General features: G+C 27.9%; 3 protein-coding genes across 5 annotated transcripts in view; 1 reads left to right on the top strand and 2 right to left on the bottom strand.

Moving 5' to 3' along the window:
- LOC113383337 (mitochondrial pyruvate carrier 2-like) overlaps positions 1–12,362 on the bottom strand; it is a 36,000-nt gene that overhangs the window by 21,303 nt on the left and 2,335 nt on the right. Inside the window, exons 2-3 of one of the 3 annotated variants that reach the window (XM_026621610.1) lie at positions 12,015–12,055; positions 11,634–11,901 (exon numbers count right to left, since the gene is read on the bottom strand). In XM_026621610.1, the coding sequence (XP_026477395.1) occupies positions 11,641–11,901; positions 12,015–12,055 (302 nt within the window). In that variant the 3' untranslated portion in view covers positions 11,634–11,640. Of the gene's footprint in view, positions 1–11,372; positions 11,902–12,014; positions 12,056–12,362 lie in introns of those variants that run through there. The other 2 variants (XM_026621609.1, XM_026621608.1) reach the window with 2 other exon arrangements.
- Positions 1,079–7,783, top strand: LOC113383335 (beta-galactosidase-like). Its single transcript, XM_026621606.1, has 13 exons — positions 1,079–1,096; positions 2,954–3,062; positions 4,637–4,833; positions 5,054–5,204; positions 5,272–5,353; positions 5,422–5,516; positions 5,607–5,784; positions 5,903–6,127; positions 6,236–6,357; positions 6,424–6,687; positions 6,769–6,903; positions 7,234–7,470; positions 7,543–7,783. Exons 2-13 carry the CDS (start codon positions 2,973–2,975, stop codon positions 7,738–7,740), a joined length of 1,974 nt encoding a protein of 657 aa, XP_026477391.1. The 5' UTR covers positions 1,079–1,096; positions 2,954–2,972; the 3' UTR covers positions 7,741–7,783.
- LOC113383338 lies at positions 8,221–10,186 on the bottom strand. The gene is made up of 5 exons (XM_026621611.1): positions 10,086–10,186; positions 9,678–9,822; positions 8,703–8,894; positions 8,399–8,636; positions 8,221–8,337 (listed from the first exon to the last, which is right to left on the bottom strand). Exons 1-5 carry the CDS (start codon positions 10,150–10,152, stop codon positions 8,221–8,223), a joined length of 759 nt encoding a protein of 252 aa, XP_026477396.1. The 5' UTR covers positions 10,153–10,186.

The following is a 12,362-nucleotide window of genomic DNA, read 5'->3' on the forward strand; positions in this document are numbered from 1 at the left end:
ATTATTAGACTTCTTATTTTCAATCCGTGGACTCTACACAATGATTGGAAATGAACTACTATATCAGTACTCACAATTAGATAAAACCTTTTTTAATTTATGAGAAATATCTCCAAACTAAATTACATTGAGTGGAATATTATTTTTGATAAATGTAGTATGGCCTAGTTTTTAAAATAACTGTCATATCTTAACATATGATCAAATCGATAAATTAAAAAAATGCAATATGACAACTCGATCATGATCTTCACCTGAATCAATAGCAGTTTTTCACGTGTTATAAACATGCAGGAGTTAAAACAATAATAATATTATTTTTCATTTGATACAAGCGATCGTAAGATTACATTCCTGAACAAATCACGTAACTGATTGAAGATTATAAATCATGTAACCTATTTAGACAACATATTAAAAAAATTCCATTAGTATATGATAAGAATTTATATGGAATGATTTTTCAACTATATGTTTTCAAGAAATAATATCTATAAACAACAATATTTAAATAAGTTGTAAGAATATAACGGAAAACCTATACATATTTAGTTAATTTTACTTTCAAACACATTTTGATCTTCGCTTTGAAAGGTGAATATAACTACTGCTTGACATCAGGACATTCATTACGAAATGCATTATTTGAACTGGAAAATCGTGACTACAATGCCGAAAAACTCACCAAGACGACACAAATAAAAAACCGTAATATAATTTACTATTAATTTTTAACTCTTATGTTAACTTTTTTGTTGAATTATACTAACCCTATTATAATCATAAATCAGATTGATTGTTATATTATTGCAGATGACGCAAGTTCATTCCAAACAAATCATTACAAAGCAATTAATTCACAGTATCTCAAACAGAATCATAACTCAAACAACAGATGGTTCGTATTAGATAATTAATAAATAATGTATCGATATCGAATATATTCGTAGATATATTTGACCTCTGGATTCAAGATTGGCCGGCGATCGTTTTCTGATAAATTTTATAAAATCAAACCGAACTCGCCAATAGTATCTGTCTGAAGAAGACAGTCGTGCTAGAACTAGTCAACCGCCAATGTTGTGAATAGAATAGTGTAGGTTCATAATAATAATAATAATAATAATAATAGTAATAATAATATTTTAATATCCTTAATTTGTAAAATTTATAAATAAAAATACTCAGAATTTGCAATTATAAAAAAATGGTTCAATAATCATAACCAAAAATATTTATTATATAAAATTTTATCAATAAACAAAAAAAACGCGGAAGAGTGTATAACAGTGATCTAGAATATAGAATTGAATGCCCAGCTTTTTAATCAAAAGTAGTGATGGAAATATAGAATTAATTAAATCCAAACTCAATCATTAATTAGTTATGAATTTGAAAATCAGTTGTGAATTTAAAATTATACAATGTCGTTGACTCAATGGCAAAAAAAAAAAAATTGATAGTATAAATCTAAATGCGATTTAAATGGAAACATCCCTTCAGGGTATTACCGAAGAGAAGACAACCATTGGGTTACTTTTCATAATATAGTTTGCAATTATAGCTTAATTAGAACACCTTACAAAACACAAATGTTCTAATCGATACTCATAAATAGATACCAAATTGAAACAAAATATTTTAATGTATAAGGGGCCAATTAATATAACCTTTTTCAAATTTTGTGACTAGCATCGTGCCTTAAAAAAAATTGCTGGAACTTGCCGTGCCAAAAATGTTGAAACCAATAAACCTGCCTTTCTAAAAATCTAAACAGTTCTTTGTTTTCTCCATACAAGTAAAATGCTTTTTGAATTATTCAAATCAGACGCTCCGTTATGTCAAAAACTGAATTACCCTTTTTGGCCTTTGCCAAAAACTAATCAGTACGTCTCCCCAACAATACGAATCGAAAGTTTTGTGAATTATTCAAATCGGTTGATCTTTGTTCACGAATCGTTGAATCCACGAAAATTTGTATCCGCACACACGCACAGTATATATCCATTTTTTTCTGAGGTATGCCAAAATGTTCAGAAACCTTTGAAAGGTGAAGATAAATAAATTTCAATTTCAATTTTTTTGCGATTACCTATTCTACGGGTGTTGAAAAAAATAATTTAACGAATTGAGTCAATTTCACATGCCCTTTTAAAATAACAAACACTCTAGTTACTGACTTTTCCCTAAACTCAAAGAGAATTTTTTTGGCAAAATGTTTATTAGAAGAAACGATACTCATATAAAGTTTGAATTTGTATGATAAATTAGGAAAATGTTTTTCACTTTGTTTCAATTAAATTAGGAAAGTGTTTATGTCAATGAATAAATATTGCACAAAATTCTCCAATAAATTGAGAAGTATTAAGATTTGAAATTATAAGTATTTTTCATTGTGACATTGATCTGCTTATCTTATTCATATGGAATAGTAAAATATTGTGTATTTATGTATTATAGTAGTATTTATGTAAATATAATTGTTATGCACTCTACAATATGATTTTAGCATTGCGCTTATAAACAAGTTGTTATCGATGAAGATAAAAAAAATATTTTTTTAAATGTGACGGTATTGATTGATGAAAAATTTATTTCAATTATATATATATATATATATATATATATATATAAATTAATTGCATCATTATATGTGCGCATGAATTATTTTAATACTCGTCATTTATAAATAACTTGATATAAAAAAATTTATAACGATGTTGATAATGCCCCAATCAAAGTTTTGCAAATTTACTACTTTGATAAAACTAAAAGCAATCAAAAACAAATAGTAATGTTTTATGCTATGGTGTTAGTAATAATATCATAATCGCAAATATTATAATAATGCACCTAAGCATTTATTATTGAAATGTGTAGGTCTTAAAGTACATTTTATTATTTGTTAAAATATTATGACTTTGAGATATAATTCAAGATATATTTCCAGTAGGATAAAGAAACGCAAAAATATGCTGAAGTTAATTATAGGATGTGCCTTGGTGGCAGCATCTTTGGCGTCTGGATTTTGGGACAATGAGGTGAAACAAGATTATTCTAAGGTAAAATTAATAATTTAACATAATCATATATATATATATATATATATATATATATGAATATTTCAAAACAATAATTTAATCTAACCGAAACAATTTCCCTGGAAATTTACTCTTAATTTTATAAGCCTGGTTGATAATTATGTTAATACATATGGCAAATGGAAAATTATCCCAGAAAAATTGAACACATATTTATTTGCATATACGTCGTACAAAAACAACAAAGTGCTTAAAATTACGTTACAAATTCATCGCACGTCAATAAAACAATAGCTTTTAAAAATGAGTTTTCAAAGCAGAATCATATGAGATGAGTATCATTTAATATAATTGTATATTATATAAACTTTTTGCCATGATTAATACTATTCAACGAATAATAGTTGTTCAATAGTTTTTAAATTCAGTAGCCAATTTTCATTTAAATGTATATCACAAATATCGAAAAAAGTAGAGTTTATTATATAAATTTCAAATTATAGTTGTAAAAATTGATTTAATATTACAAAACAAAATTTATAAAAAAATAATTACCTGAATATTATATCGCAAACTACTCAAAAGTGAATTATTGACCAAATTCATGAAAAGTAATAAACAATATATAAAACAGTCTTAGAAGAAACATTAGAGGACGGTATCAATTAATCTTTAAAATTTGAAGCCATTATTAGTTATGGTATATGAGAAAAAGTGTTTTAATATATTATTAAATACAAGAAGTTATTTCATAGCAGAAATAACATAGCTTGTAGTTAAACAATACATTGTTTATGAATGCCATTATGCAGTATTAATTAATCGTATACTTCACTAAAATAATTTCACAAAATAAAATTATAATTTGGTACATTTTCTAAAAATTTTAATATGGGATGTATTTACAACTAATTTTTTCTACTAGTAGTGTAATTAGTTAGATGAGAAATAGATAATAACTTTGAAATAGAAATGGATACGCATTTTCATGCTTTTTAATTGAAGATTGTAAAATTTATTAATAGCAGAAATAAAAAAAATATTTGTAAGGTCTCCATAATCAGTATGAATTTACTATTATTAATAGAACATATTGGGCTATTAACATGTAGAAACCTATTTCTAAATAAAGTGATCATTTGTCAATCTAAGTGCCAAAAAATATACAAGACTTTCAGTATTGATTGATCCTTTGCAAAAACAGATGTGTGAAAGCATTTCAACCTATTTCTTACAAAAAAATGCAAACTGAGTTATAAATATAGAAATAGATTAGTATTTACTGTTACTAAAGTTGAAATGTCTACTAATACAGTTACAAATGCAAAAGAGTTGCTAAAAGCCGGAAACATTTAATAAAAATGCAAACATGTTTTGATAGAGATAAGCTCAGTTCGCGTTTTGCATTTACGACAGTTGGAATAGTATTATTAACACAGAAAAATATTTTGTAAGTACAAAACTTAAAAAATATTCAATAAATTTGATCCAACTATCAGAAAAACAATAATATTCAGTAGATTTTGTTTTTGCTTTTACAATAGGTTATGAGTAGGTTATAATAGGTTACTTATGCGTCAAATTATATTTTTTAGAATACGTTGGAGATGGCGCAAGGTATTCCATACGAAGGGCGGACGTTCACAGTAGATTACCAAAATGATTCGTTTTCCATGGATGGAAAACCTTTTCGATTTGTTTCCGGATCCTTGCACTATTTCCGGGTTCCCCATCAATACTGGAGAGACCGATTGAGGAAATTAAGGGCTGCTGGATTGAATGCAGTTGCAACGTAAGAGATAATTGACCCTTATTTTTAATTAAAATTTTAGAAATTGGAAATATAAAAAAAAATTGGTCCTAATATTTATGTTAAAAGATATAAATTTACGATGAGATATATAAAGTAGAAAAGCCAAATAAAAATAAATATTTTATATATTTTTGTCTATTACTTTTACAATATAAAATTCAGACTTTAAAAATGATAAGTCGATTATATCATTTCGCAGATATGTAGAATGGTCACATCACAATCCTTTACCAAACATCTATAAATGGGAAGGAGATGCAAATTTAGAAGAATTTATTCGACTAGCTGTAGAAGAAGATTTGTACGTCATCCTTAGACCAGGGCCATACATTTGTGCAGAACGAGACTTTGTAAGTTCAAAATCTTAATAATTTTGAAATGGAAAATAATAATTGAACGATTTGTTCGAAATGCTAGGGTGGTCATCCTTGGTGGCTCCTATCTAAATATTTTGAGGAAGACCCTGCTAAAATGATTAAACCAAGAACCACCGATGAAAGTAAGATGTTTTTTAGAGAAACCTAATACATCAACCTTTATTCATATAACTAAATAATGAATTTTCAGGATACATGGAAGAATCACAAAAATGGTTAGACGTATTGCTGGCCAAAATGAAGCCTTACTTTTATGGAAATGGTGGACCTATTATAATGGTTCAGGTAAAAAATAAGGAAATATGCAATTTATTTCATAAAACGTAAATAATTTAGTTTGAGCATCAATTGAATTAAGTATGTGTCTTTATCTAGGTAGAAAATGAGTACGGCAGTTACGCATGTGATACTGTATACAAAAATGCTTTGACAGATATATTTAAAAAGCATGTTGATAATAAAGCATTGCTTTATACGACCGATGGCTCTTCTGTTAATTTAGCCACTTGCGGAAAAATCCAAGACGCATACTGCACCATTGATTTTGGCTCCGGTAAGAACATTCAAAATGTGAAATTTATAGCCACACTAAATAAAATACCATAATATAATTTTCAACATCATGAAAAAGTAATATAATTTGTATATTTGTTACTCTCAATTATTTCTAGGAGCTAATTTAGACAACGTATGGGCAACACAAAGAAAAGTTGAACCACATGGACCACTGGTAAATTCTGAATTTTATCCAGGCTGGTTAACTCATTGGGGTGAAAAGCACGCGCATGTATCCACTGAAAATGTTGTGAAAACTTTGAAAGGAATGCTGGCAAATTCCAGCGCCAATGTTAATTTCTTCATGTTCTACGGAGGAACCAATTTCGGATACACAAATGGTAAAAGATAGTATCTTGCAGTTCTATTTATAAAAACTCACAATAATATTCTGCTATAATTTATCTGATTTTCTATTCATTTAATAATTTTCCTAATTTTCTAATTAGGTGCTAATCACGACGGAGTTTCATATAACCCGCAAATTACTTCCTACGACTACGATGCCCCAATTTCTGAAGCTGGTGACCCAACAGAAAAATATTACGCCATCCGTGAAGCAATAGGAGAGGTAATATTCGAAAAAATCCTGTACCATCAATAAACTTATAAAACTATCTATCATCCTACATTTCAGTTCCTTTCTTTGCCATCATTGCCCTTACCAACAGCTGCACCCAAAGGTGAATATGGGCGCATAACAATGGGCCCAGCAGTTGCTATGTTAGAAAAAAATAGTCGTTTGAGAGACGGAGAACTGGCTAGTGAAAAACCACTTTCCTTTGAACAAATGTGGCAAAATGGAGGTTTTGTGTTATACCATACACAGTTGCAAGAAACTAAGTCAGCAAATTTGAGCGTTCCCCAATTAAAAGATAGAGCTTACGTTTATCTTGATCAAGTAAGATTACCTTCATAATTATAAAATAAATACATGAAATGTACATTTAAAATAAATACATGAAATGCATTTTAAACACAGAGACTGATTGGAATATTGGACAGACATACAAATAAATATAGCCTGGAATTAAACGCGACAAAAAGTTCTTCATTAGAATTCCTGGTTGAAAATCAAGGGCGTATCAACTATGGATCAATCACAGCTGAATATAAGGTAAGCCGATATATATTTAAATTAATGTTCAAGTATAAAGATCATCTTTCATGAAAACTTCCACAGAATTCCCAATTGACTAGTTAAACTCAAACCCTAAATATTGAATGATAAATTGGCTAACAATGAAAAATTGTTATGAATGGTATATTCCAGTAAAAATGGTTCTTGATTTTCCTCTTAAAAATTTTCATCATTGAAGTTAATCTATGTCTTATCACGAAACCATTAGTTGTAGAAATCAGTTGTACAAATTGTTAGAAATAATATTAAAAAAAGCTACATCGTTACCGTTATATAAACTATTTAAAAGTTTTTTTTTCTTTTTAGGGATTAAACTGGCCAGTGACCTGGGGAGATAAAGAACTCACAGGATGGATCAACATAGGCATACCCTTAGAAAATGGGCTCAAGGAATATTCTGCAAATCCAAGCAGTTTTAGCACAAGATCTACTCGTGGAAAACTGTTAGATGGACCAGTTGGATACGAAACTAATTTTGATTTACCAGCAAATCATGAAGGACCAATTCGCGATACTTTCTTGGATATGACTGGTTGGGGCAAGGTGAGTTAGCAAATAGGACCACAAAAACAATTCGCGCTTGTCTGAATAATATTATAATATAAACATTTGTAGGGGGTTGCTTTTATTAATGGACACAATCTGGGACGCTACTGGCCTTCAGTAGGACCTCAAGTAACTTTATATGTACCTGGAGTGTTTCTGAAACGAACTGAAAATCTTTTGGAGATTTTTGAGCTTGAATCAGCACCGAACGACCTGGCAGTATCTTTAATTAAAGAACACATCTTAGATATACCGACTAAAGTATAGAATCAGTATTGTCAAATGAACAAAAAAGTCATTGTTATCGAATAAGAGCACCTTATTATTTTGGTATGGTTTTACATGTAAGTGTTGTAATAAAAAGCTTTTTTTAATAATAATGTGTTGTTTTGACCTCAAATGAAAGAAATTACATGATTTACAGAAAACCTTCTGAGAATCAAAGTTATTAACAACTTGTAAGCAATTTTTACATGGATACATTTTGATCTATTCTTTATTTGCTGTTTTTCATACTGCTTCGAATTATATCAAATTATTTGCAATTATTTGCAAATTTTCAAATCGGTATAAAATGTACCGAAGATATTTGTCATATAACAAGTTTTAGAGATCGTATCTACTAAACTTGTAATAAATAGAAAACTAATTCTTTTTCATCAGAATTATTTGAACCAGTTGATTTATTTTTGTTTATTTTAAAACAAGCAGAATTATAAATATTATTGCATTACTGTAAGTAATTTTTTATTTTAACAAATGTCGATCTTTGCATTCTTCGGGTACCTCTTCAGGTAATAAAGTTTTTATATTTTGCATAAATTGAAGTAAGTCTCCCACTGTCAAATCAGCATCAGCTACCATCTGAGAAAATAAATATAAGATACAAAAAAATGAAACTTATTATCACAGTTCAATTATTCACCTTTTTAACCATTTCAACTATTCCAACTTCAATTTCAGGCCATAGAACATGCAAAGCTTCCATAGCAATATCATTTATAAGTTTATTAAAAGTCTCTTCCAATTCTGGATCTCCCATTAAACCGTCGAAATAAGCCGTAAATCCTCCGATATCAAAATCTACCTTCAAATCACTTACTCTAAATGGAACTGGCGTAAATTTACCGACAATACCGATAGTTATGTTTTGTAAGGACATACTAAAACATAAAACTTATTAGATAAAAATATATTTTCAGAACATATGTTTCATATATAAATCTTACTTTAAATCTCCTTCCCCATAGATTGGAATCAAATCACCAATATTGCCATCAAGTTCATACAAACCTTCCATCACTAATTCTGGTAATGACATGTTAGCTTTCACAGATAATGATAAAATATTCAAATTGAATAAATCAACATTGTATTTTGATAAATTATGTATTGTCATATTTTGAAAATTGCCTTTCATTCTGAAATATTCATGGAAGTTAAAGTTGGGTTTATTTTTATTAGCTATTCTCAAATTGGGTTTGCCATTTTATGTTAATTATTAATTTTAGTGAGACATTTTAACACACGATTTTTCGGAAGTTTCTTAACTGACAAAGACGCAATAAATTCTTGATTTTGAATTTTATTTTCAGAAAAATACAAAAAATACTATGCGAGAAAATCGATTTGCATTATTTACTTGAAAATCTACAATTTGCGCTACTGATACATGCTACAGGTTTAACTGCAGAAATTTTTTTAAACAATCTACAAAAAATGCGTAATTTAGTCATCAAAAAGAGTTTGGAATAATCTCCCATTAATATTAAAAAATCTCCCTTTTTGAACAGAAATAAATACTTAACAGTTCTTGTGAGGTAAACTTTCCCTTAAAAAAAACAAACTTTAAGAATAATACAAATGGATTGGCGCCAGAATGATAGATTGCTTATTGAACTTCTATCACCATACAATTTGTTATATATTACTCAATAAATATTGGCTACAAAACCTAAGAGAAATAAATGAAAATACAAATGCGTTAAAGTACTGGTAATCACCGTAATCATTTCAATCAATAAATCATTAATCATGTAATCAGGTAATCATTTTTCTATTTTTTATTACTGCAAACTATGAAGAAAATTAATACTGAATCTTTCAATTAGCGACAAGAACGAAATTATAACTAATATAACTTGTTATTCACGAAGTAAACTTGGAGAATAGCTTTTTATACCCATATATTGCAAAATAATTACTTTCCAATCTCATGTACAAGATCAAAGTCCATTCTCTCAGTAAAGAAAGGTTCCATTACTGGCAAATCTACATTTTCCAAACAATCCAAGTACGGCATCCACATTTTTAGTCTTTCAAAAAAGGCTAACATGTCATCATTTATAGCTGGAAAAATTTTAATAGATAAAAATAATCAAAATATTCCAAATATTACAATATTATTTTTTTTAAATAAATCGTATTCAGTGTGCATTGTTTTTAGATAAACAATGTAAAAAAATTCTATATGAAAATAAAATGAAAAAGAAAATGTATATGTCTATAATATATTATGCATTTTCTATTAGTCAATATTGCACAATAAATTATATTAGAAATCAATATAACTTACCTTAATATTAAATAAAATATGTCATTTTAGTACTTACTTGATTTTATCTCTCCATACTGAATAAAACACACTAAAGCAAACAGTGAAATCTTATTAAAATGCATTTTGCCACAAATATCACATACAAGGTTTGCAAGTATATTGAAATAAATTCATTAAATTCTATGATTTGTTCGTGAAATAAATTATCTGAATTCTGATATCAGGTGTGAAAAATGAATTTAGCATTATATTTTGAAATGATAAAACACTTGATTATAACTTATCTTTTAAAATAAATGAGAATCTATTGGAAGAATATGGCGAGCGCATACAGATATAATATAATATATATATATATATATATATATATATATATATATATCAATCATTCAATTATACAGCTTCACCTTTCACGTAAGACTGCATATTGCATTGTGACAATAGTGCTAAAATAATTTTAGAAAATCTAAAATCAGTATTTTTTTGCTATTTAAACATAATATAATAATTATTATATTATATAACGATTTTTTTATATGTTTGGACAGCAATTAGAACTATATGTTCAATTAGAAGACAATCTAATTAGAAATACAATCTAATTAGAAATACAATCTAATTAGAAATACAATCTAATTAGAAATAAAATCTAATTAGAAATACAATCTAATTGGAAAAATAATCTAATTAGAAATACAATCTAATTGAAAAATACAATCTAATTAGAAATACAAGGAAAACTAGAATTAGTCAACTTTATTTGGGTTGTCCTTTTCTAATCGTGACGATTTCTTAAATACATAATTGCAGAAATGCTCGGAAGTGTTATTTTTTCTTGTAAACATATTACTGATCTACAATCTCAAGTGAAATGAATATCACTATTACTTGATATCAGGCTGCACGCAATGCAGATTTAAATCCAAAACTGTTAGGATGCAGGGCCGAGAGCCTACCATTTACGCTACGTACTGTCCTCAATAAACTTCTAGCAAAAGGTTGCATAGATAATTTTGTTTGAGATGTAAGTATTTTTTAATATCAATCTTAGATTTAATTAGTAAGTAATGAGTGAATGTTATATGACTTTGTATCTGATAAATGGGATGACTGATTCTGAGTAATGATGATTGTGCGAGTATTATAAAAATCATCCATAATTTTACATCATATATTTAGATTTATTTTTACAAATTACGATAGACAGGTACATCATGAGTTACTTCCACATATCTTAATGAAAATATATATTCCACATTTTTGTTCACATATTGAATTCAGTTCTCATATTAATTTCAGAATCGGAAAGACGATTAAATAATATTACAGAAATATAAATCATATTGAACCTTATAAATTATTAAATTACGATAAATAGTAATTTATAATAGGCCAATGCGATATTCAAGGCCAACCGAATAATATTCCAAAAGCGTTTAAAATATAATTTTAGTAAAATTAATTTCGTCATGCGCCGATCATAAAATAAAGTACCACGTATCTAATATAATTTAAAACTTATTTGAGTTATGTAAATCAATAATCTCAAGTATAACTGGCAAATTAAGATTTGTAGAAAAATAACCAAAGTAATGCGACAAACCTTTACATCATAATGCTTCTAGATTGGAATTTGTTTCAATGGTCAACTTTTTCTCCTGACTCATTTCATATGCAACCGCCCTTCCAGCTTGATATAATTGTGTTAGTCCAACAAACATATTAACAGCAAACAAACTCCAGGTTTTTGGAATTATGACTAAGGAGTATCTGGCCCATACGAATCCAGTTACAGCCAATGATCCTGATTGTCTAACTGATAGTTGCTCAGCTGGCCTGGATAAATCTCCTATGCCAGCTATAACCAGACCCTGTAAAAAATATTGTGAATGTCATATTTAATAACCAATATGTTACTAATAGAAAACTATATATATATATATAATATAATTGAAAAAAAATATATATATATACGTATACTCACCCATTTAAAAAGAGGTGCCCAAAAGAAGACAGTTTTTGGACCTGAAAAAAGAGAAGAATTTTAATAATGATTTAAAATTAAACTAGAGGTGTGTATGGCATCGTGCCTTAAGGAAAATTGCTGGAGTACTACGAGTAGTAATCGTAGTACTACGAGAAGTAATCGTAGAAAACGTAGTATCAATAAACGAATTAACAGTAGTAAACGATACTAGCACTAATACGAGATATATCAACAAATGAATTAAAAGTAGTAAACATTAATAGAGTAGCAAACATTGTATTACGAGTTTTACGAAAAGAATTCATGAATAAATGAGTAATAATCGTAGTACTACGAGTAGTAATC

The sequence above is a fragment of the Ctenocephalides felis genome, unplaced genomic scaffold, assembly GCF_003426905.1.
Source record: "Ctenocephalides felis isolate EL2017-DRISC unplaced genomic scaffold, ASM342690v1 CF-g0.4_SCAFFOLD_03570, whole genome shotgun sequence".
Classification (NCBI taxonomy): domain Eukaryota; kingdom Metazoa; phylum Arthropoda; class Insecta; order Siphonaptera; family Pulicidae; genus Ctenocephalides; species Ctenocephalides felis.

What these genes read in the sequence shown, in the direction of transcription:
- LOC113383335 (XM_026621606.1), top strand. Translation starts at nt 2,973, where the DNA reads ATGCTGAAGTTAATTATAGGATGTGCCTTGGTGGCAGCATCTTTGGCG. An exon ending in GACCTATTATAATGGTTCAG is followed by an intron (nt 5,517 to 5,606) that starts GTAAAAAATAAG and finishes GTCTTTATCTAG; the next exon opens with GTAGAAAATGAGTACGGCAG. An exon ending in CAATCACAGCTGAATATAAG is followed by an intron (nt 6,904 to 7,233) that starts GTAAGCCGATAT and finishes TTTTCTTTTTAG; the next exon opens with GGATTAAACTGGCCAGTGAC.
- LOC113383338 (XM_026621611.1), bottom strand. Translation starts at nt 10,152, where the DNA reads ATGCATTTTAATAAGATTTCACTGTTTGCTTTAGTGTGTTTTATTCAG. An exon ending in GTATGGAGAGATAAAATCAA is followed by an intron (nt 9,823 to 10,085) that starts GTAAGTACTAAA and finishes AAATTTTTCCAG; the next exon opens with CTATAAATGATGACATGTTA. An exon ending in TAGTTGAAATGGTTAAAAAG is followed by an intron (nt 8,338 to 8,398) that starts GTGAATAATTGA and finishes TTATTTTCTCAG; the next exon opens with ATGGTAGCTGATGCTGATTT.